This window comes from Podarcis tiliguerta (genome assembly GCF_965153285.1).
Source record: "Podarcis tiliguerta genome assembly, chromosome: 17".
Lineage (NCBI taxonomy): Eukaryota > Metazoa > Chordata > Lepidosauria > Squamata > Lacertidae > Podarcis > Podarcis tiliguerta.
This window is the reverse complement of record NC_139550.1, coordinates 6001566-6023140: the sequence shown is the minus strand read 5'-3', so window position 1 is coordinate 6023140 and position 21575 is coordinate 6001566. Positions and strand designations below refer to the sequence as shown.

Below are 21575 nucleotides of genomic sequence, written 5' to 3'. Positions count from 1 at the left end.
CTCATTTCTTTCCATCTCTACAAAGTAGTGGAGATGCTTCGGTGAAACTAGAATTTTTGGTGGCATCAGCATTGAAACTCAGTGGGTCTTGTTTGGAGGAGAGATCAGTGGTGGACTACTAGATAGCATGTCTCATGGATTGGTTGGATGCAGAGGAAGGGTGGGAGAACCAGCTGGGGAACCCCCAAGGGAAGAAGGCTCAGAGCCTGGGGAGTGATGGTGGGACAACAATGCATGGACAGAGGGAGAAGATGGGTGAAAGGTGGTGTCGGAAGCTTAAGAGGTAATAGGGCTTAGTAAGCTGGGAGAATCTGTGGCAGACAGAAGTCCAGAATCAAGAGACAGAAGCTGGAGCAGGAGAGGCCAAGAGGCAGAGATGTCAGGCTGGGGAAGATTCACAGGTGTCTCCCCTTCCTGCTGCAACAAGCCACCCTCCCTGCTGGTCTCCCAGAACCAGAAGAGGCATGGAAAGGGCAGAGGAGAGGGTGGCTTCACATAGGTGCAATCTCCGATTGCTTGGGAAAAGCCCTGGAGAGAAGGGGACTGAGGGTGGCTGTGGGCCTTCGGTCTTGGCAACTGATCCATGGGGCAAGACCTACCGGGGATGAGCTGTTGGGCTCATTAGGCCTGATGCTCGGCCAAGTCTGTGAAGATCAGTTTTACTAATAAAGGGTTAACTCCAACTTGAACGGTGTGATTTACTGCTGGCTCGCTCTTTGACAGGACGACTATGTTTTGCTTCCAGTGTTATCGAGAGCAAATAAGTACCAATTGTTGGGAATTGCAGGTGGGGAGGGTGCCACTGTACTCAGGTTCTGTTTGTCGGCTTCCCACCTTTGAGAACAGCACACTAGACTAGATGAGCCTTGGGCCTGATCCTGCAATGCTCTTCTGCTCATATACAACAGGCACATGTATCTCCGTTTATGTGTGACAAGGGTGGCTGTTTGTGCAGAGGGCCACCAAGACCACTTCTGATTACAGTTTGATGGCTGCTTCTACATCAAAAGCATTGCAGCCTGGTTTGTTGCAATTTGCCTCCCTGGAATAAAGGGTGGGCACACAGAGGGCCTGAAACACGCTGTTCCATCCGCTCCATTCAAAACAGTGGGAAGCAGGATACAAGAGGGAGAAATGACAACGAAGTTGATTTTTTTAAAGGTCTTTGCTGTTAAAAGTTTTGCAGCATAATAGCAGAAAACGGTTGTCGAAACGCCAGCAGCAAAACACAGCCAGGCACACCCACATTCATCATACGGTGAACAGCTTCCACAGTCAGTGGGAGGATAGCATCATCCGCCGTTTGTGACATGATTAATAACAGCAGTGGAGTGACGCATGCTGATGCTTCTCATTTCTCTGCCTGGGAAACGGATAGCTATTCTTTTCAGAGACTCGCATACAACAGAAAAATAAGACTTCTCAGATCTACTTGCATATAGCAGGTACCTTTGTTAGAGTACCAGAAAGCATGACCTTATAGAAGTTAGCTCTGGGAGGGAGTGGAACAGAGGTCCATGGGTACAAGGATGTTTTGGTATAGAGTCCCAACTATGTGAGATGATGAGGTGGGAAAGCATGGTCTAGGGGATAGGAGAGCGCCTCTATAAGCACCACGAGTGGGGTGGATAGGAGCCTGGGGTATAGTGTGGAAAAGGCTAAAGTGATGGCAAAAGACTGACCGGGGTCTAGGACAGGGAAGGATTAATTCCTGGCCTTCCAGCTACAGTTGGGGTATACAGTGGTACCTCAGAGGTTAAGTACTTAATTCGTTCCAGAGGTCCGTTCTTAACCTGAAACTGTTCTTAACCTGAAGCACCACTTTAGCTAATGGGGCCTCCTGCTGATGCCATGCCGCTGGAGCCCGATTTCTGTTCTCATCCTAAACCAAAGTTCTTAACCTGAAGCACGATTTCTGGGTTAGCGGAGTCTGTAACCTGAAGCGTCCGTAACCTGAAGCGTATGTAACCCGAGGTACCACTGTACAGCTTCCCCCACTCCCTACTCCTGGGCCAAGAGAATCTTGAGTGCTGCAAGTTGGCAGTGTTTGTCAAACTTGGGTCCTGAGCTGTTGTTGGACTACAACTCACTCTACAAGAGCAGATGTCGGTCTAATCCTTTATTAAGGCCTTGTCCAGTTCAAGAAGGTGCTCAGCTGCAACAACTGGAAGACCAATTCATTCCTTCAGCCTGGTGTGACACTGGAGAACAGTCAGGGCTCGACAAAGAGTGACAGTCGCCATTTAGTTCGCCTTGCGTTTCCTTCCGCCTGATGGCATTTTGTACACAGGCAAGGGCAGAGACAGTGTCCCCAGTTTGTGTTCATCCAATCCAGAGAGGCTTTTGCTTTTGGAGATCTTCAGCCTCATTGCCTTGGCAATGTCGAGTATCCTGACAGGAGAAAATAAAATATGCATGTAAAGAGACAGATGTACTCATATTTGTGTTCCACCATCTTCACATTGTTTGTTAGCCTTGTCTCTAAGGCCAAACACCCAGCAACAGAAAGAAGGGGTAACTTATCCTTCCCCTGTTTCTGGTGCAACGGGACACTGTGACGGAAGCCAGAGCGCATGGAAATGCTGTTTACCTTCCTGCTGTAGCGGTACCTATTTATCTACTTGCACTGGCATGCTTTCGAACTGCTAGGTTGGCAGGAGCTGGGACAGAGAAACGGGAGCTCACTCCATCACACAGATTCGAACCGCCGACCTTCTGATCGGCAAGCCCAAGAATGCTCAGTGGTTTAGATCACAGAGCCACCCGGATCTTCGTAAGCTGTTCGGAGAGAGACACTTTTGGCTGATAACTCTGATAAAATCTTCAAATTTTTAAAAAATCCCCTTATCTGGATCAGAAGATAATAGGCCTTCAGACCAACACTGAAATCCATGGTGGGGTGTGGAAAGAGAGTGTTTTAAGGTTCTTCAGGAAGCACTGGAGATGCTACAGAAAGCCATGACGGATTCGCATGAGTACAGTCAAGGTTATTCTCACCTGGAATCCCGCATTTTCAGGTCCCGCTGTAACACTGTCAGGTCTGTTTGGAAGTTGTTAATATGCAAAGCCAGCGCTATGGCATAGGCCGTAATCTTCACTTTCATGGAAGCAGAAACTTGATTCTGTAGCCTAAGACACCAAAAGAGGAGAGGGTGAATCAGGGCAGTGTACGCCCTACAGGCCAACCCACAATCAGAACAAACAGAAGACCTTCACCATAAAAAAAATTTAAATTCCGGGATGAAAGATGAATTCTGCAGCTGCAAATTTGAATCATTTCCCCCATTTTGCATAAATGTTCAGCAGTTTTTACTCCTTTACTTCATTTGCTCTATGCTTTGTCCTGAAGTGTGAAATCTTGGCCCACAATGCTGGGCTGCATCAATAGGAGTATAGCATCTAGATCAAGGGAAGTAATAGTGCCACTGTATTCTGCTCTGGTCAGACCTCACCTGGAGTACTGTGTCCAGTTCTGGGCACCACAGTTCAAGAAGGACACTGACAAACAGGAACGTGTCCAGAGGAGGGCAACCAAAATGGTCAAAGGCCTGGAAACGATGCCTTATGAGAAACGGCTAAGGGAGCTGGGCATGTTTACCCTGCAGAAGAGGAGGTTAAGGGGTGATATGATAGCCATGTTCAAATATATAAAAGGATGTCACATAGAGGAGGGAGAAAGGTTGTTTTCTGCTGCTCCAGAGAAGCGGACACGGAGCAATGGATCCAAACTACAAGAAAGAAGATTCCACCTAAACATTCGGAAGAACTTCCTGACAGTAAGAGCTGTTCGGCAGTGGAATTTGCTGCCAAGGAGTGTGGTGGAGTCTCCTTCTTTGGAGGTCTTTAAGCAGAGGCTTGACAACCATATGTCAGGAGTGCTCTGATGGTGTTTCCTGCTTGGCAGGGGGTTGGACTCAATGGCCCTTGTGGTCTCTTCCAACTCTATGATTCTATGATTCTATGGCTTGCGGGAAAGTGGTGCTTGTTACCAGGGCGGTATTTTAAGATAAGCAGCAAGTTACGCTTTGTATGAACCAGAGCAAGGTATATCTGATGATTCATAGCATTCGTCGGGTGCAGAATTTAGCTTCTGGAGTACTTCCTTCCTTTCCTTTTTTCTAAAAATAGCAAGACCCAGACTCCAAAGGATGCAGCCAATGTGTGGTGAGATCTCTGAAGCCAGGAGGGGATGCTTAAGATTTCCACAGGTCAGGGAGTAGATCTTCTGCACCCTGCGGATCATTTACTCCCCACGACTAACCGGAAGCACACTAAATAGATACACGTTTGCCTTCTGCCAGCTTCATCTTGGTTCACCAGCTACAGCCATTCCTAGACAGAGATAGCCCATGCATTGGAAACCTTCGAGGCTGGACTACTGTATTGAGCTCTATGTGGGGCTGCCCTTGGGTCTGGTTCAGAAACTCCAGCTGCTGCAGACTGCAGACATTTGGCCGAGAACACATGGTACCATTTTTTTTTAAAAAAAAGCTGTACTTGCTGTCCATCTACTACAGAGCCAGGTTAAAGTCCTTCTATTGATTTACAAAGCCCAGAGCAACTTGAGTCCAGGGTGCCTCAGATATTGCCTGAAACCTTATACAGTGGTGCCCCGCAAGACGAATGCCTCGCAAGACGGAAAACCCGCAAGACGAAAGGGTTTTCCGTCTGCAGAGGCGCTTCGCAAGACGAATTTCCCTATGGGCTTGCTTCGCAAGACGAAAATTGACAAAAAAATTTGACTTTTTTTTTTTTGCTCCAAAACCCCTTATATTGAATCGCTAAGCTGCTAAAAGCATTTTAACAGCAAAACCACTAATCCCCCAAGGCTTAAAAAGCCGTTTTTAGCCCTTAAAGTGCCAATAGCGCTAATAGCGCTACTCCGTCAATGGGCTTGCTTCGCAAGACGAAAAAACTGCAAGACGAAAAGACTCGCGGAACTGATTCTTTTCGTCTTGCGAGGCACCACTGTATTCTAGCTCAACTGCAGAGATCACCTGAAGGAACATTGTTAGGTGTTCCCCGAGCTGGCGAGGCTCATCAGACAAGGAATTTAGGAATAAATACCCCACCACCACCGAACTATATTGCTGTATACAGCTGAAATGAACTGGGAAGGAAGAACATACACACACTCTCCTGGAAAGAGGTGTTTGGTCCTTGTTGTGTTAGGGTACTGCAAAACCCCGGCTTAGCGAGTGACTAAAGCCTAGCAAGTTCAAATTAAGATCTACAAGTTTTGATAGACGTACAAGGCGAAAGATTTATACGATCTGAAGAGAAACCAGAATGGGAAACTGTTTTAACTGATATAACAAGGGTGTCTCTGGATCTTAAATTGAGGCTCATACAACAACAAAACAGTATTTAGAATATACTGGACCCCATTACATTTGTTTAAAAAAGGGCTATCTAAGGTATCTAAGAAGGATGCGGGTGGCGCTGTGGTCTAAACCACTGAGCCTCTAGGGCTTGCCGATCAGAAGGTCGGCGGTTCGAATCCCCATAACGGGGTGAGCTCCCATTGCTCGGTCCCAGCTCCTGCCAACATAGCAGTTCGAAAGCACGTCAAAGAGCAAGTACATAAATGGGTACCGCTCTGGCGGGAAGGTAAATGGCATTTCCATGCGCTGCTCTGGTTTCACCAGATGCGGCTTAGTCATGCTGGCCACATGACCCGGAAAAACTGTCTGCAGACAAATGTCAGCTCCCTTGGCCAGTAAAGCAAGATGAGCGCCGCAACCCCAGAGTCGTTCATGACTGGAGTGAACTGTCAGGGGTCCTTTACAGTTACCTTTCAGGTATCTAACTGTTGGCGATTCAATAGGGATAATGCTTCTCAAAGGCTTATGTTTTTCCATTGTTCTATATTGAAAGATTTTTGGCAGAAGGTAACTGAAACCACCAACAGAACTGTACAGAACAACCTTACATTTAAAGAGCAACGTATCCTCTTGAATTATATACCCAGCACATGGACCTTACGAAAGGACAATATGAGTGGACTCTCTGTGCCCTTACCACAGCAAAAAGGCTGATACTGATGAATTGGAAAAATAAAAATGTGGCTCCCTTCTACGATAGGATTGAAGATTTATACAAACTCGCAACATATGAACAACTTGCATATAAACACAGACTTGCCATGGACAAATTCAATGATATTTGGAATCCATTCCTACAAATACTGTAATAGGTTAAGATCTGGTGAAGTACAACAACCACCTTGTAAAATATACAATTTTAGGTTCCTCACCTCCCCCCTTTGTTTTACCTTCTACACGGGTTCTGTTTTTCGTTTTCTCTTTGTTTGCGCCTCACCATGTTTGGTGCACATAGTTATGCACTTTTTGAACTTTCAATAAATATGTTAATTTTTTTAAAAGGGGGGAAAAATAATAATAAAAAAATTGAGACATAAGAGCAAAGCAGCATGTTTTACCTGCCGTTGCCAAAGGATAGTGCTGTAAAGTTTTTCACAAGTTGGTTGCTGACAATGTGTGGACAATCGGGTCCCAGTGCAACTAGAACAAGAAGCATTGTAAAGTTAGTTCACCCCTCCACTTTATCTGGATATATGGCATATATATTGTATATACAAATACTGCAAGGTACAACCCGGCAGTGCTCACTGCAGAGTTGAGCATGCACATAAAAATGACAGAATGAGCTGTTGGGCATACAACGCAACATCCAGAAAAATCTCAGCTTCCATTTTAAAAAAGCAAGACACCTGCACCCTCCAGATGTTCATAAAGCAAAGATTGGAACTGAGGGATGTCGGGGGGGGGGTTATGGGAGGGAGGAAAATGGGGGGAAATTAAGGATGTGATGTTTTTGGATAATATGTTTTGTTTAAGTTTCTAATAATTTTTTTTAAAAAAGCAAGACATTCGTCCTTCCAGCTGAAAGTATAAATCTGAAAACAGAAGAGAGCCAGAAGAGAGCTTTGTAGGTTCATGGCGTGGTTGCTCCTCCCCTTGATTAGCAGATTAAACCATACAAAACAAGCTTAACTTGCATAAAACTCATGCAGGTTGCAAAAATTCCCACCCTGCCAAGTTTCCAGAAAGATCAGCTGGGTCTCCTCAAGAGCAGAAGCTCAATCTCTCTACATCTGCGTGTTGTCCACATGCTTCCAAGACCTGCTCAAAGATATCTCCTTAAATCTTTGCACCACAGAACGTCCTGTAGGCTTAAATTACCATTTTAAAATCCACAATAGCTTCATTACCTTTATGTTGTGAAACACTGTGGACATATTGCAGTCAACGTGAACTGGTCACAGGCCATTGCGCTTATTTGCCAGATATTGTATGTGCACAAATGAACAGAAAAAATCATATTTTGTATACTGCACAGTCGATACAGTGGTACCTCGGTTTTTGAACAGCTTAGTTCACAAGCAACTTAGAATTTGAAGGCTACAAATCTGGAAGTAGGTGTTCCGATTTGCAAACTTTGCCTTGGAAGCGGAACATGCTCTGTTTTGAGTCCCGAGCTTCCGTCTTTACTGTTGCAATGCTAATTTGCGTCCCCCCATTGCAATTGAAATGGGACGCGGGTGGTGCTGTGGGTTAAACCACAGAGCCTAGGACTTGCCGATCGGAAGGTTGACAGTTCGAATCCCCGTGACGGGGTGAGCTCCTGTTGCTCGGTCCCTGCTCCTGCCAACCTAGCAGTTCTAAAGTAGATAAATAGGTACCGCTCCGGCGGGAAGGTAAACGGCGTTTCCGTGCGCTGCTCTGGTTTGCCAGAAGCGGCTTAGTCATGCTGGCCACATGACCCGGAAGCTGTACACCGGCTCCCTCGGCCAATAAAGCGAGATGAGCGCCGCAACCCCAGAGTCGGCCACGACTGGACCTAATGGTCAGGGGTCCCTATTGCAATTGAAGGCTTCCCTTTCCGTCTTTACTGTTGCACTGCTAATTTGCGTCCCACCCCCCATTGTAATTGCAGTGTTCTGAGGTGATATTTGGAGCTTTTGTTTTTGCTATTTATTTTTTTGCTATTTTGTTTTCGAGGCTTTTTGGGGGGTTAATTTGTTTTTGTGACTGTGCGCACTGATTGGGATGGGGAGAGGGGGAAAACGTCCCCTGGTAGAGCTCCACAGCCCAGCTGGTTTGAGGAGAGATCGCGCGCTGGCTTGTGGGGGAGAGCTGCCTGCCCGCCCCCCCTGCACCCACCCCAGCCCCTCGGGGGAAGTTGGATATGCCTGATCTACAATACTGTTTTATTTATTTTATAGTACAGTATATTTGCTTACATTTTATGGATCAATGGTCTCGTTAGATGGCAAAATTCATGTTAAATTGCTGCTTTAGGGGTTGTTTTTAAAAGTCTGAAACGGATTAATCTGTTTGCATTACTTTCTATGGGAAAGCACACCTTGGTTTTGGAATGCTTTGGTTTTGGAATGGACTTCCAGAACAGATTAAGTTTGAGAACCAAGGTACCACTGTATAAGTAGCTGCCAAACATGTCAAAAGAGCATGCGATACGTGACGGCAAAGAGATTTTTTCACACTGCCCATGGCACCTCTGCAGATGAGGTGTGGTTCTCAATGAATCGAAAGCCAAGTGGGTTAAAAGGATTACAGGTGACATGAATCGATTATCTTTCAGGTAAGTAAGAGGTGCAAGGAGGAAAATCTTACATTTCTTTTTAACTACCCTTTGCGAGCTCAGCTTGACAAGACAATCCAAAAACCAAAGACATCGAGCCTTGTGATCACGCCTCTTCTCATCCAGAGGCATGGTCTTAAGTTCATCCAGGACAAAGGAGCAGTATCTAGGGAAGACAGAAGAGGCTGTCATTAGGCCAAAGTGCATCTGGCAGCAGAAGTAGCTTCTCCAGCTACTGCAAATTAACAGAATTCTGTGTGATTTGAAAGCAAGCATAGTCTTACAACAGAAGATGCCCTGTTAATACAAATATATTGGGTTGTGTCCAATGTTAGTCCTTTTCAGAGTAGATCCATTGAAAGAAATGAACTTCTTATTAATTTCAATGGGTATACTCCAATTAGAATTTACTTTGGACAACATTTCCTGTTCTGTGAAACCTACTGTTATGCCCTGGCACCCTCTATAATTAGGACTAAGGAACACAGATTTAAGAAGCTGGATGGATATCCAGCTCATTGTACCGTTGTAATCATGCCCTCCTGTATAGCGTTCCTCATCCCGCTATGCCGCTCAGCTCCCACCAGGCTATTCCCAATTCCTTTTTCTTTTCTTTTGGTTTATTACAGAAAATAGGAGGGACAGAATATATAAAAATGCTGCTTTAGACAGCAAAGTTACAGTCTAAGTAGGTAGCAAATTACAATACATAACACACCTTGATTAAAGAGTAAAAAATTCCCTAACTATTCTGAAAGCCTACAGTAGCATGGCATGACAATTTTGCCATAAACCCACACTAGGAGGCGGAGAAAAGGAAAATATGCTGTAATGGTTCTAGGGGTTGCTCGTGCGTAAGCCGGTGCAAACACCTGGCTGGGTTGCCTGAGTGAACCTTTCCTGTCCACACAGCCACTCACCCGTGGCTGTCTCAATCGCCGGCAGAATCCGTCAGTGGGCGTTTCTTAAACTTCTTCCAGCAAAGAAGCTCTTTGACGCCTAGTCTCCTCCTACTCTCCCTGCGCAGAAGCCTTCTGCGCAAGGAGGGTGTAGGCAGCGGAGGACCTCTACTCTCCCCGCTGGTCCCAGGCAAGGAGTCATGGGACCGCCTCGCCGCTTCCCCCATCTGCTCCCCTTCTCCACTGGTGCTACGCTGATTCTCTTCCCCAGAAGATGGGCTGCCTCTCCCAATCCCGGGACGCTCTCCGGAATCCCTCTGGATTTTGCTCTCTCCCTCTGGCACTGATGGCAGTTCCCTGACATATACCGCCCCCTCTCTCTCTCTGTCCGTAATTTTTATTAGATTCTGTTTTACAATTTAGAATATTCATTTAAACAACCTTAAAACATCAATGACTTCCCTTCTTCTCTTTCCACTGTTCATTTTGCATATCATAAATCCCTGCATATTTAACATAAACGAAACCATTCAGTATTCCATTATTACATCCATCAAAACTTATCTACCCTGGTGAATTTATCTTAATTCTGCCAGCATTTTCAGCTGTACACAGTTTTCACCCATATATTCAGTAAACATTTTCCAGTCTTCTTTAAATGTATGTTCTTCTTGTTCTCTTATTCTATACGTTAAGTCTGCAAGCTGCACATATTCTGTCAACTTAAGCTGCCACTCTTCTTTGGTTAGCCCAAGGCAGTATTTCAATACTCCCTTTCCTCAGCAAAACGTTAAGACTGCCCATACCTTTTCTCTTCTGCCATTTTGAGGATTTCTTCTGAGGTTACATTCATGAAAGCTGCAGCAGGAGCCTCAAGCGCCTCGTACTCAGCAGGTGGAATAACTAGAGCCTTTTTCAGAAAAACAACAACAACACAGCTGGCTTCTGATGACTTCCTAGGGCCCTCCAAATGCTAACTGAGGTTTAGTTCCCAGAGGCAGCCCTACCATGAGGCAAAGTGACGTGAGGTGGGACGCCATTAAGAATGGCAGCCAGCCCATCAGGACTGCACCACCCCCATTCATTTCAGCTAGGCACATGTAGGAGAACTTTCTAATTAGTGGGGAAATGAAAAAGAAAAATGCTTTCTAAGTATTCTATTACAGTCGTACCTTGGTTGTTGAACGCCTTGGTGCTCGGACATTTTGGCTCCCAAACGCCACAAACCCGGAAGTGTTCCGGTTTGCGAACGTTTTTTGGAAGTCGAACGTCTGTTTCGGCTGTCGGCATTTTTTCTGGGGTGAATCAGGCAGTCAGAAGCCGTGCCTTGGTTTGCCAACGTTTTGGAAGTCGAACGGACTTCCGGAACAGATTCCGTTCGCCAACCAAGGTACGACTGTACCAATCCAGTATATTTTCTTTTAATTGTTGGATGATCCTGTGTACATTGCGGCAGCCTTTGGCTACGTGCAATAAAACTGACTGACTGTATAGCAAAGCAGATTATAGCACAACCATGAGTGAACTCCAGTATATTTCTGATTTTGAGCTAATGTCTCAGGGTCATTTATTTTTACCAGAATCTAGCCCTCATCCCTCAAAGAACCAGTTTCAGCTATAGCATCACTTCAAGATTTATGAAAAGACAGAGCAATCTAGCCAGGTACGGGGATTCTCAACACTCTCTCACACAATAAATCTATATATTTGGGGGGGGGGTCACTTCACTATCCAATCACTGTCATCAGTCATGATTATGGAACAGTGAAATCTGGGGCAGATCTGTTTTATGGAAGCTGAGAGAACCTTCAACCTGCCAGACCAAGGCAGGATTCCTCCAAGGATACCATTTCAGTAAGGAGAAAAATGCTTCCTTTCTTACAATGGTTAAGCTTATTTGTGATCAGACTTCACGAGTGCCCAAATCTCTAGCCTACACATTAGTTCAATGCTACCATCGTACTATTTCCCACTAAAACTGAGCTTCTGAAATCCCCAACACATTAGTCCGCTCTTTCTTATCACGCCCAAAGAGATCCAACACGCTAATGAGCCATCTGTGGTTGAACTAGGAATACACACTTTCTCTTCTCCTGCCCCGTGACACTGAAGCCTATTCCTTTACATTAAGGTTGGGTTCTGCCCACATTGCAACGCAAGCTTATAAAGGATACTGTCCTCGAGCCTGTAGACATCCTCTGGTCTGCCAGCATCTTCGTGGCATGGGGGAAGAACGAGAGAGACATCGGCCTTATCACCCTCTGCCGCATCGCTGACCAAAGCTATGAAGGCAAACGGAATGTTATCCCGAGAAGCAGGGAGAATATGCAACACCAAAATGCAATAGCTGCAACAGCCACCGTGGTCTGCCAATGCATTGGCTCCCAACTAATGTGAGCATGCAGCCTGTAGTTCTGGTGACCATGAGCAATTTGGGTATGAGTGGTTGATTGGGCAGGGTATGAATAAAATAAAAATAATAATAATGATGATGATGATGTGTGGAGGAGTCCCTGGTCCTGAATGGGGAATGGGGTAACTGTGCCACTGAAAGACCAGGTGCGCAGCCTGGGAGACATTTTGGACTCCCAGCTGTCCAAGAAGGTGCAGGTCAATTCTGTGTCCAGGGCAGCTCTCTACTAGCTCCATCTGATAGGCAGGCAGACTGTCTTGCCAGAGTGGTGCATGCTCTGGTTATCTCCCGCTTGGACTACTGCAAAGTGCTCTACGTGGGGTTACCTTTGAAGGTGACCCAGAAACTGCAACCTTTGAAGGTGACCCAGAAACTGCAATTAATCCAGAATGTGGCAGCTAGACTGGTGACTGGGAGTGGCTGCTGAGACCATATAACACCGGTCCTGAAAGACCTACACTGGCTCCCAGTATGTTTCTGAGCACAATTCAAAGTATTTGTGCTGACCTTTAAAGCCCTAAATGGCCTCAGCCCAGTATATCTGAAGGAGTGTCTCCACCCCAATCGTTCAGCCCGGACACTGAGGTCCAGTGCCAAGGGCCTTCTGGCAATTCCCTCACTGTGAGAAGTGAAGCTACAGGGAACCAGGCAGAGGGCCTTCTTGGTAGTGGTGCCCGCCCTGTGAAATGCCCTCTCATCAGAAGACATCCAAAGGCAGCCCTGTTTAGGGAAGTTTTTAATGTTTGATGTTTTGTTGTGTTGTTAATATTCTGTTGGGAGCCACCCAGTGTGGCTGAGGAAACCCAGCCAGATGGGTGGGGGTATAAATAAATTATTATTATTATTATTATTATTATTATTATTATTATTATTTGCATGGGTGGTGAAAGAGATGCTATGAAAGTGGTTGTGTGAACATTTTTATGCTGCCTAATAATTTCCTTTGATTTTTGTCATATAGTTATGGATACGGTTAATACAGATTTGGTTTTTTCTTAACGTAAATAATCAGAACTGCATTGACTGTATTATCTGTGTGCTTCGACTATGCACTCTGCTTTTTTCTTCTTGTAAACCATGTCTGTTAATAGATCAAATATATAAGTTCAGAGACCGAAATGGACTCTGGGAAATCTATTAAGACAGGCTTGGTGCTCCAATTTTTCTTCTCCAAAGCTGTCGTTACTTACCAGCAACCCCCTTTGTCTCTATAATGTCTTCTGCCGCTTTGGTTACAGCCTTATTCAACACCTCCTTGCCAACTTCATTCATCCTCCGAGAATTCAGGGCTCTTCTCTGCTTGTTGGTTCCAAAGGCTTCAATGCACATATCTATCTGCAAATGCATAATCGAGAAATTGCTGCACCAACGCCAGAAGTCAATTCTCACTGGAATAAGTCACAAGGCAACCTCACTTTGGGGGCAGCTAATAAGGTGCTAATAATAAGTTTTGTATTTCAAACCTATTGAAGGCATTGGAATTATGAGACGGCAACCAGGGAGTTAAATTATTCCAAATTATCTGGCAAACACTGTTTAAACAAAACATACCCATTCTCTTCCCAGTTACAGCTGGGTCACCTTTTTAGATTCAGCAACATAAAAACAGCTTGTTATGTAGTGATTTCTAGAAACATTGCTGAAGCAATAATCCACGGCAAAACAAACCATTAAACTATGAGCAGATGTATACTACTGCCAGAGATTCTATTGAGATTCTATTGCTAGAATCAAAAACTGTGAAATTAATGGCAGTTAAACACTCCAGGAAGACCCTGTGTGAGGGCAAAAGTAGGAATGAGAGGTCATTCGCATACTTTTATAGGAACCCATGAGTCTATCTGGTAAAGGTAAAGGACTGCTGGACGATTACGTCCAGTCAAAGGTGACTATAGGGTTGTGACACTCATCTCGCTTTCAGGCCAAGGGAGGTGGCATTTGTCCACAGACAACTTTGTAACTGGTACCTTCTCTCGATAGGATTTAGTCAAATATTCTGACAGGTCATCATCAGCTACACCATCTGTTAAAAGAAAAGAGACGGAGAACAATTTAGCAAAATCAGGACCGACCGACAGCCCTCAAAGTCAGTCTGGCCATGATCCCCACCAAAGGGAACTTGAATCATGGGGAAATGAAAGCATCTACATTACAACACCACGAAGCACAATGAAGCTGTTGCTACAGGTCCTCTCATCGAAATGGCTTTCCTGTAGGATCTCTTTGCGCTGCCAATCAGGTCAGTGAGGTCACCATGTTCTCTTTGGCCAATAAGGGGCTCTAAAGTGCTGCCAAGAACCAACTTAAACTTTCCAAAAAAAGCATGTACGTAACCAGGATTAGGAAGTGCATGTTTTAATATCCTCCCAAATCATAGAATTGTAGAATTGGCAGGCACAGTGAGGGGGGGAAAGTATTTGATCCTCTGCTAAATGTGCCCGTTTGCCCTCTGATGAAGAATTGACCAGTCCATAATTTTAATGGTAGCTTTATTGTAGCTGTGAGAGACAGAATAACAACAGGAAAACCCCCAGAAACCCAGAAGACAAAAGTCAGAGATTGATGTGCATTATAATGAGTGCAAAGTTCTTAACCTGAAGCACTATTTCTGGGTTAGCGGAGTCTGTAACCTGAAGTGTATGTAACCTGAAGTACCACTGTACTGAAGGGGGAGGGGGAAATCACATACTTGAATGTCTCTTCATATTAAAGGAATCCTGCGCACAGAAAAGTCGCATATGAGCGAGACATATTCCTTACTAGCCTTTCTCCCTGACAGGCTAGGTTTTTATTTTTAACACGCAACAGTGTTCAAGCCAGAACAATCTGGCAAGGAGTGTGTCATACAGTTGGGGTGATGATGCAGCTTGCTTCTTAGAAAGCCCCAAGTTTTTGTTTGAGAACCGCAATCAAAATGCAACCTAGACAACATTCAGTCAATTACAGTGGTGCCTCGCAAGACGAAATTAATTCGTTCTGTGAGTTTTTTCGTCTTGTGAAGCACCACCGTGTATTGACGGTTTCCCATAGGAATGCATTGACGGTTTTTAAAAAAAGGCGCAAGACGTTTTCGTCTTGCGAAGCAAGCCCTTAGGGAAATTTGTCTTGCGAAGCAACTCAGAAAACGAAAAACTCTTTCGTCTTGTGAGTTTTTTGTCTTCCGAGGCATTCGTCTTGCGAGGTACCACTGTACCTGACTCTGTGTTAGTACAGGCCACCAGGAATATAAGCAGTGCCCCTCAAATCCACTATAAATATGAAGAAGCATATTTTACCCACCTGAAATCAATGGCTGCATGTTGAATAACTCTGCATTATAGACTTCCATTTGTCCAGAGTTCTTGTCTAATACACCAACAAAGTATCTAATGGAAGAGATAATATTTAATCTCAAAAGCTAACTGGCTGTACTATTTTTTCCTAGTTTAGTAATAGCTAGCACATTGCATAGGGAGGACATCTTTTGTTTTCTACAGCAATTGTAGCAGTTAGCCAGACTTATTATTTTAGCGGTTTTTGTGTCTATGTAAGAATAGTATTTCTTACTTGAAATCACTGTACTGTAAGCCTCCTTATGACCCGTTTCTTTGGCAAAAGGCTGGCTAAAATTATTATTTGGTTCTTCCCATCCCTCGGCTGCCTCTTAGAGTGACTACAGCTTTACTTACTTTCATCTTCCTCCTTGTCCCTGCTCCCTTTTGTATTGCAACCATTGCATTAAAAGCCATTATTTTGAACTGTGAACCACCTTCAATCAATGCATTGGCAGAAAGGCAGCATATAAATGTTGCAGACAGAATAATGAAACAGGCAATTAGCCAATAAACAAACCAACCCACAAGAAGCAATAAAGGAAACTATTGAATAATAATCTAAAGTGGTGCCTAAACTTGCAAGGCTTTTTAAATTTGTCACTTCCACTGGTTATTGCCATCAATTTGATTTTAATTAATTTTTATAATGAAAGGTTTTTAGAATGTTGGATTATTTTGATTGTTGTTAGCCGCCCTGAGCCCAGCTTTGGCTGGGGAGGGCGGGGTATAAATAAATTTTATTATTATTATTATTATTTACCAAGGGGCTGGGAACTATAAATATAAGCATCATTATGGTATTATGCTCTAAGACATGCACAGTTGTCTGATTTTATAGTCTATGGTGTCTGTAGTTTATGAAACAGAGCACATATTTGTCTTTGTGACTCCAAACACTCCATTTAAATGTTTAGAAACAAAGATTGCTATCTTGAAGCAATTCATACTTACAATCTCAAACATTTACAACCAGCATCGTGCTGACAGTCTAAAGAAAGCAAACATACTGCTATACTCATGCATTTTAGACAGCTTCACAAATTATACCTGCATGGAGTCCTGCTTTTCATAGCTCCTGTGCTAAAGTTATTTCCTACATAAGAGAGTCTTTCTGTTTCCGCATTCTAAACAGGAAGGAAGAAAAGAAAGAGTGAGTTCTGGGTGCAGGTTTTCTAGGTGAAAGCAGATTTCCACACTGGCTTAAATACTCCTGAAAGTTCCATTTTTTTTCACCTCAGAATGGGGATTTGCTAACCTCAAGACCGACAAAGTCCCAAATAAACGATAACACATGTGGTTGCACAGTACAGTGGTGCCTCGCAAGACGAAATTAATTCGTTCCGCGAGTCTCTTCGTCTAGCGGTTTTTTTCGTCTTGCGAAGCAACCCTATTAGCGGCTTAGCAGATTAGCGCTATTAGCGGTTTAGCGGCTATTAAAGGCTTAAGGGATTAGCGGATTAGCTGCTAAAAGGCTATTAGCGGTTTAGCAGCTTAGAAAAAGGGGATGGGGAGCGGAAAAAAATCTCAAGACTCGCAAGACATTTTCGTCTTCCGAAGCAAGCCCATAGGGAAATTCGTCCTGCGAAGCGCATTGAAAAACGGAAAACCCTTTCATCTAGCGGGTTTTCCGTCTTGCGAGGCATTCGTCTTGCGGGGCACCACTGTAATCAAACACACGATTTTCTCCTATTTCACCTTTCCTTCCAGCTAGAGGCTTACTGAGTCCAGTCAAAGACGACTAGCTGGAAAGATACACAACTTTTGTTTCCCGGCACTGTAAAGCGGTAGCAATATGGAGCCAGCTGTTCTCCCTCCGCGAGCCAGGTTGTACCCATAGGCTGCCAATCCCTGACTCTTAGTCAACGTAATAAATAAGTTTGTTTAAAGAAAACTTTAAATTTTTGACAAAAATGGCATTGGCAAGAGTACTGCCAGTACTTAGCACCACCGATGCCGTGGGCCCTTTCTTAGGCAGCCACCTTCCACACAAAAAACAATCACAGGCTCTGTTATTTTTCTGTGGGTTTTAGATTTTGTAGGCCTCGCTCCAGAGGTAGCATTATTATCAATTGACGAAGGGGTGGAAGGTTCGCAGGCTATGAAGGACTTGCTCACAAATTTATTGACAGCTGCACAAATTATGATAGCTAGGAAGTGGAAGGGGCAAGCAGAATATAAAGTGGAAGAATGGTATAAAGAGGTGTGGGATATCACTATTGAGGGACGTGGGTGGCGCTGTGGATAAAAGCCTCAGTGCCTAGGGCTTGCCGATCGAAAGGTCGGTGGTTCGAATCCCCGCGGCGGGGTGCGCTCCTGTCGTTCGGTCCCAGCGCCTGCCAACCTAGCAGTTCGAAAGCACTCCCGGGTGCAAGTAGATAAATAGGGACCGCTTACTAGCGGGAGGGTAAACGGTGTTTCCGTGTGCGGCTCTGGCTCGCCAGAGCAGCGATGTCACGCTGGCCACGTGACCCGGAAGTGTCTTCGGACAGCGCTGGCCCCCGGCCTCTTTGAGTGAGATGGGCGCACAACCCTAGAGTCTGTCAAGACTGGCCCGTACGGGCAGGGGTACCTTTACCTTTATATCACTATTAATGATAAATTAACATGTGCCATTAAGGTAAGATGGGGAAGATGCAGGAGGAATGATTTTGAGAAGATATGGAGGGTGTTTGTAAAACAGTTAAAATGGAAAGGGGTCAGACCTTCGCAAGAGGTGTTGAAATTTTGGGAGGTTGGATAGTTAAAATGGAATGGTCTTGGGGGTGGGGTGCACATTTTTATTCTTATTCATTTATTCCTCCCACCACACTCTCAAAATCTGCTCCAAAGCCTTGAAGGGTATTCTGCAACAGACTGAAGAGGTGCAGTGCTGCAGCAGAGAGAAGAAGAAGAAGCGGAAGTCGCATCACATCCACTGACAATACTAGAAATTGCCCTGAGAATTGCATTTTCCCAATGAGGGAACGTTGACATGGGTGAGCTGGAAAAATCAGTCAAAAACGAGATTTTTGGAAATTGCAACTTGTCCCATTGACCCTTTGTTATGGTGGGAGAAAATGTACCTCCTGAACCTGTCTTTTCTATACAACTATTAAGATTTGCAGGCTCATGTATTTACCACCATGTTCAAACAAATAACACAGTAATGGTGATATGTCTGCGTACATGAATCAATTCCTTTTAACACATCTTAAGATGTGGCCTACATCAGCACAGCTGTGGTTTTTTAAAAGTATTATGAAGTCGCGTTTCAGGATCTCAGATCTCAGCCTGGGCAGAATTCCCAACTTCCTATCACTGGAATATAACAGATATGTTATGGTTGAGGCCTTTCCCAGCGGCCAAAGAGATTATTACAAAGAAAGCTTCATGATAAAACCACCGCAGCCCTACATAAACCTCTGAAAGCTTAATAAAGGAAAAGCAGAATATACATAATAATAAGAAAAAACAAACAAACATATACAGTTCCACAGAAACATAAAACAGAACCTGTATTACGGGAATGTCACTTACCAACATTCGCTTATTTTTCTTTTTGGGGTTATTGGTGTCTTTGTTTCTGTACAAGGTAAAATTCATATTTTCTGAACTCTTCAACTTCCCATTTGTAAACTGAACTGTAAGCAAATGGTGAGAACAAACCAATGAGTCTAGAGTAAGAGAAAGGGTGGGGAAGAAACACAGTAATAATAATAATATAAGAGGTAAAAAGGTAAAGGACTCCTGGATGATTAAATCCACACAAAGGTGACTGTGGGGTGAGCGCTCAACTTGCTTTTCAGGCCAAGGGAGCCAGCGTTTGTCCACAGACAGCTGTCCGGGTCATGTGGCCAGCATGACTAAACCGCTTCTGGCGCACAGAAATGCCGTTTACCTTCCCGCCACAGCAGTACCTATTTATCTACTTGCACTGATATGCTTTCGAACTGCCATGCTGGCAGGAGCTGGGACAGAGCATCACACCATCGCACAGATTTGAACCAACGACCTTCTGACTGGCAAGCCCAAGAGGCTCCATGGTTTAGACCACAGCACCACCAGCATCAATATAATATAATAAATAATATTATATAAAAGGGCAACACAACACAAGATTTGCCATTCTTATACCTATTGTTTTAACTAACATCGAAGGTCAACGCCAAACCACACTCAAGTAAGAACATATTCGTAACTTTCCTGCCCAATGCTAACGCAACCCTTAATCGCGACTCTTGGTCCTAATCCTTTCAATCGGTTTTCTATCTCCATTTTCACCTGCCCAGGAGGGAAGCTCAGCTGCCGGCTGCCCTAGGGGCGCCGAGAGTCGAGCAAATGCACGCCAGATGTCTTGCACGCTGCCAGGCTACACATTCCCACGTGGAGCAGAGGAAGGCGGAAAAGTTATCATTGCGCAGTGGGAAGCAGAAGAGGGTACAAGAGCATTGCCTTCGGCTTCTCCCTCCTTCTCCCCGGCCTTACCGAGCGGAGCGCGCTGTTCCTCCTGGGGATCCCCCCGGTAGCACCACCTGGCCTCGGCTGCCATGGCAAAACACGCAAGAACTCCCGGGTCTCCCGGTTGATTTTCCTCCAGCGTCCAGGAAGAGGAGGAGTGATCTGACTCGAGGTTCTTCCGCCTGTGCTGCTCACTTAAGCCTCTCTCGCCACCTGCAGACGGGAAAGAGCCACTGAACTGGCAAGAAATTGACTCCAGATCCCTTCCCAAAGGAGATCGCGTTCACGTGTAGTTCCTTAGCCCGTCTCGAGGATCCAGGACTCGATTCTGAGATCTTCCGTCCAGTCTTCTTTGCTCGATTCCCAGGACCTCATTGTTTTTGGAGAAGATTGGCTTTTAAAACGAGCAAACTGTCTTATGGATACAAAAGCTGGCTTGTTTGGGGTACCCCTTGCAGCTTCTCATAACTAGCTGAAAAAATAAGTAAAAGTATATAAATCTGCATCAATTTTATAGGTTGTGTTGCGGCATTCAGCTTTTCCGCGTGGATTTTTAAACATCTCAAGTCCTGATTATATAAAGAACATTTTATAAGTTGCTTTTAAAGCCAGACCAAGGAAAAGACCAAAAACCACTTGAAGCAAAACAGTTATAATTTACCAAGGAATTTAAAACATATATATTCCTCCACAGGGAAAACTAAAAATTATTTGTTTTTTAACAGCTGTAAGTGTATCATAAATAAGCAGATGACACCCAGCTCTCTCTTTCAGTCCCAGCTTCCGATCCCAAGGAGGAAGCACAGGTTCTTGAAAAAGTGTTTTTTTGGATGGATGGGCAAGCTAAAATTTAATCTAGGCATGACAGGAGCACCGTTAGTTGCAGGTTTTAGTACTGGTGATCCTGGATTGAGCCTAATCTGAACGGAACTGCAGTCACTTTTAAGCAACAGGTTTGGAGTCTGGAAGATTTCTTGGACCCAGATGCGCAAATGGATGGCCACAAGTGTTTTATCAACTCCATCTTGCACATAGGAGCCAACTCCTTGAGGCCTTTGCCCCCCCTAAAATATTTGAGGGGGCCGGGCCCCCCAAAGTCGATAGGCAATGCCATTCAAATGGTGTCCATGCACCGCAACATGTGATCGATTATGCAGGAGGGCGCATAATGCCCCCCCCCGGCATTTTATTGAAGTTGGCACCTCAGATCTTGCATGTCAATAGCTCGCTTTCCTGGAGAAATTTGACCAGATCTCAGCCAGTCCGTGTTTAAAAAGGCAGGGTATAAATAACCCAAGTTGTGGCAGAATATACTCAATTTTTTGATACTTTTTTTTATTAATTTTCAATTACAATCCAATAATAGCCTCATTGTAACAATACCAAATTAATACAATTACTAATACCAAGCATAGAATATACTCAGTATAACAGGCACGGATACCCAGCTGACATCTTTAGCTGTTTATAGTGTTAATTTTGAAGTTTGTGGACGCGCAAAAGCCGCCAAATTATAAAGCGAGTCCAACGGGGATGCGCAAGAGCCAAATCTTTCTCCGCTTCGCACTGAATTCTCAGCAAGTTGTGTCTGCGTCCTGTCCAATCACCGAGCCGTTTGTTGAGGGAATCCCGCCCCTCTCCTCGCGTGCTCCCAATCCGTTTTCGCAACCAGACCGAACGCCCACCCCATTGGCCGAAGCCCAAGCATGGGTAGCAGCTAGCCGTTGCGACGGTTCGGCCGTTCAACGGGTTCTGGGTTGCCGTCTGAGGGAGCGACGTCACTTCCGCCCGGAATCCGCTGGGGGGGGGGGGGAGAGAAAAGAGCAGCCATTCGGCGAAGGCGGAGACTCGGTGGACGGCTGAGCCCGCCCCTCTCCCGCCTCTGAG

General features: G+C 44.9%; 1 protein-coding gene across 5 annotated transcripts; it reads right to left on the bottom strand.

Annotated features, from left to right (window-relative positions):
* Positions 1–2104: 2104 nt before the first annotated feature.
* Positions 2105–21524, bottom strand: POLR1E (RNA polymerase I subunit E). Of its 5 annotated transcripts, none has more exons than XM_083420274.1 (13): positions 21133–21524; positions 19716–20160; positions 18768–18871; positions 16299–16375; positions 15217–15302; positions 13905–13960; positions 13128–13272; positions 11699–11806; positions 10331–10427; positions 8658–8791; positions 6443–6524; positions 2998–3129; positions 2105–2391 (listed from the first exon to the last, which is right to left on the bottom strand). In XM_083420274.1, the coding sequence occupies exons 2-13, from the start codon at positions 19777–19779 to the stop codon at positions 2244–2246; spliced, it is 1233 nt and encodes a 410-aa protein (XP_083276400.1). In that variant the 5' UTR covers positions 19780–20160; positions 21133–21524; the 3' UTR covers positions 2105–2243. The 5 variants fall into 5 exon arrangements, with proteins under 5 accessions (XP_083276400.1, XP_083276402.1, XP_083276398.1 ...); XM_083420276.1 differs by having other exon boundaries at positions 19716–19901; positions 21374–21524; XM_083420272.1 differs by having other exon boundaries at positions 19716–19901; positions 21095–21490.
* Positions 21525–21575: the final 51 nt, after the last annotated feature.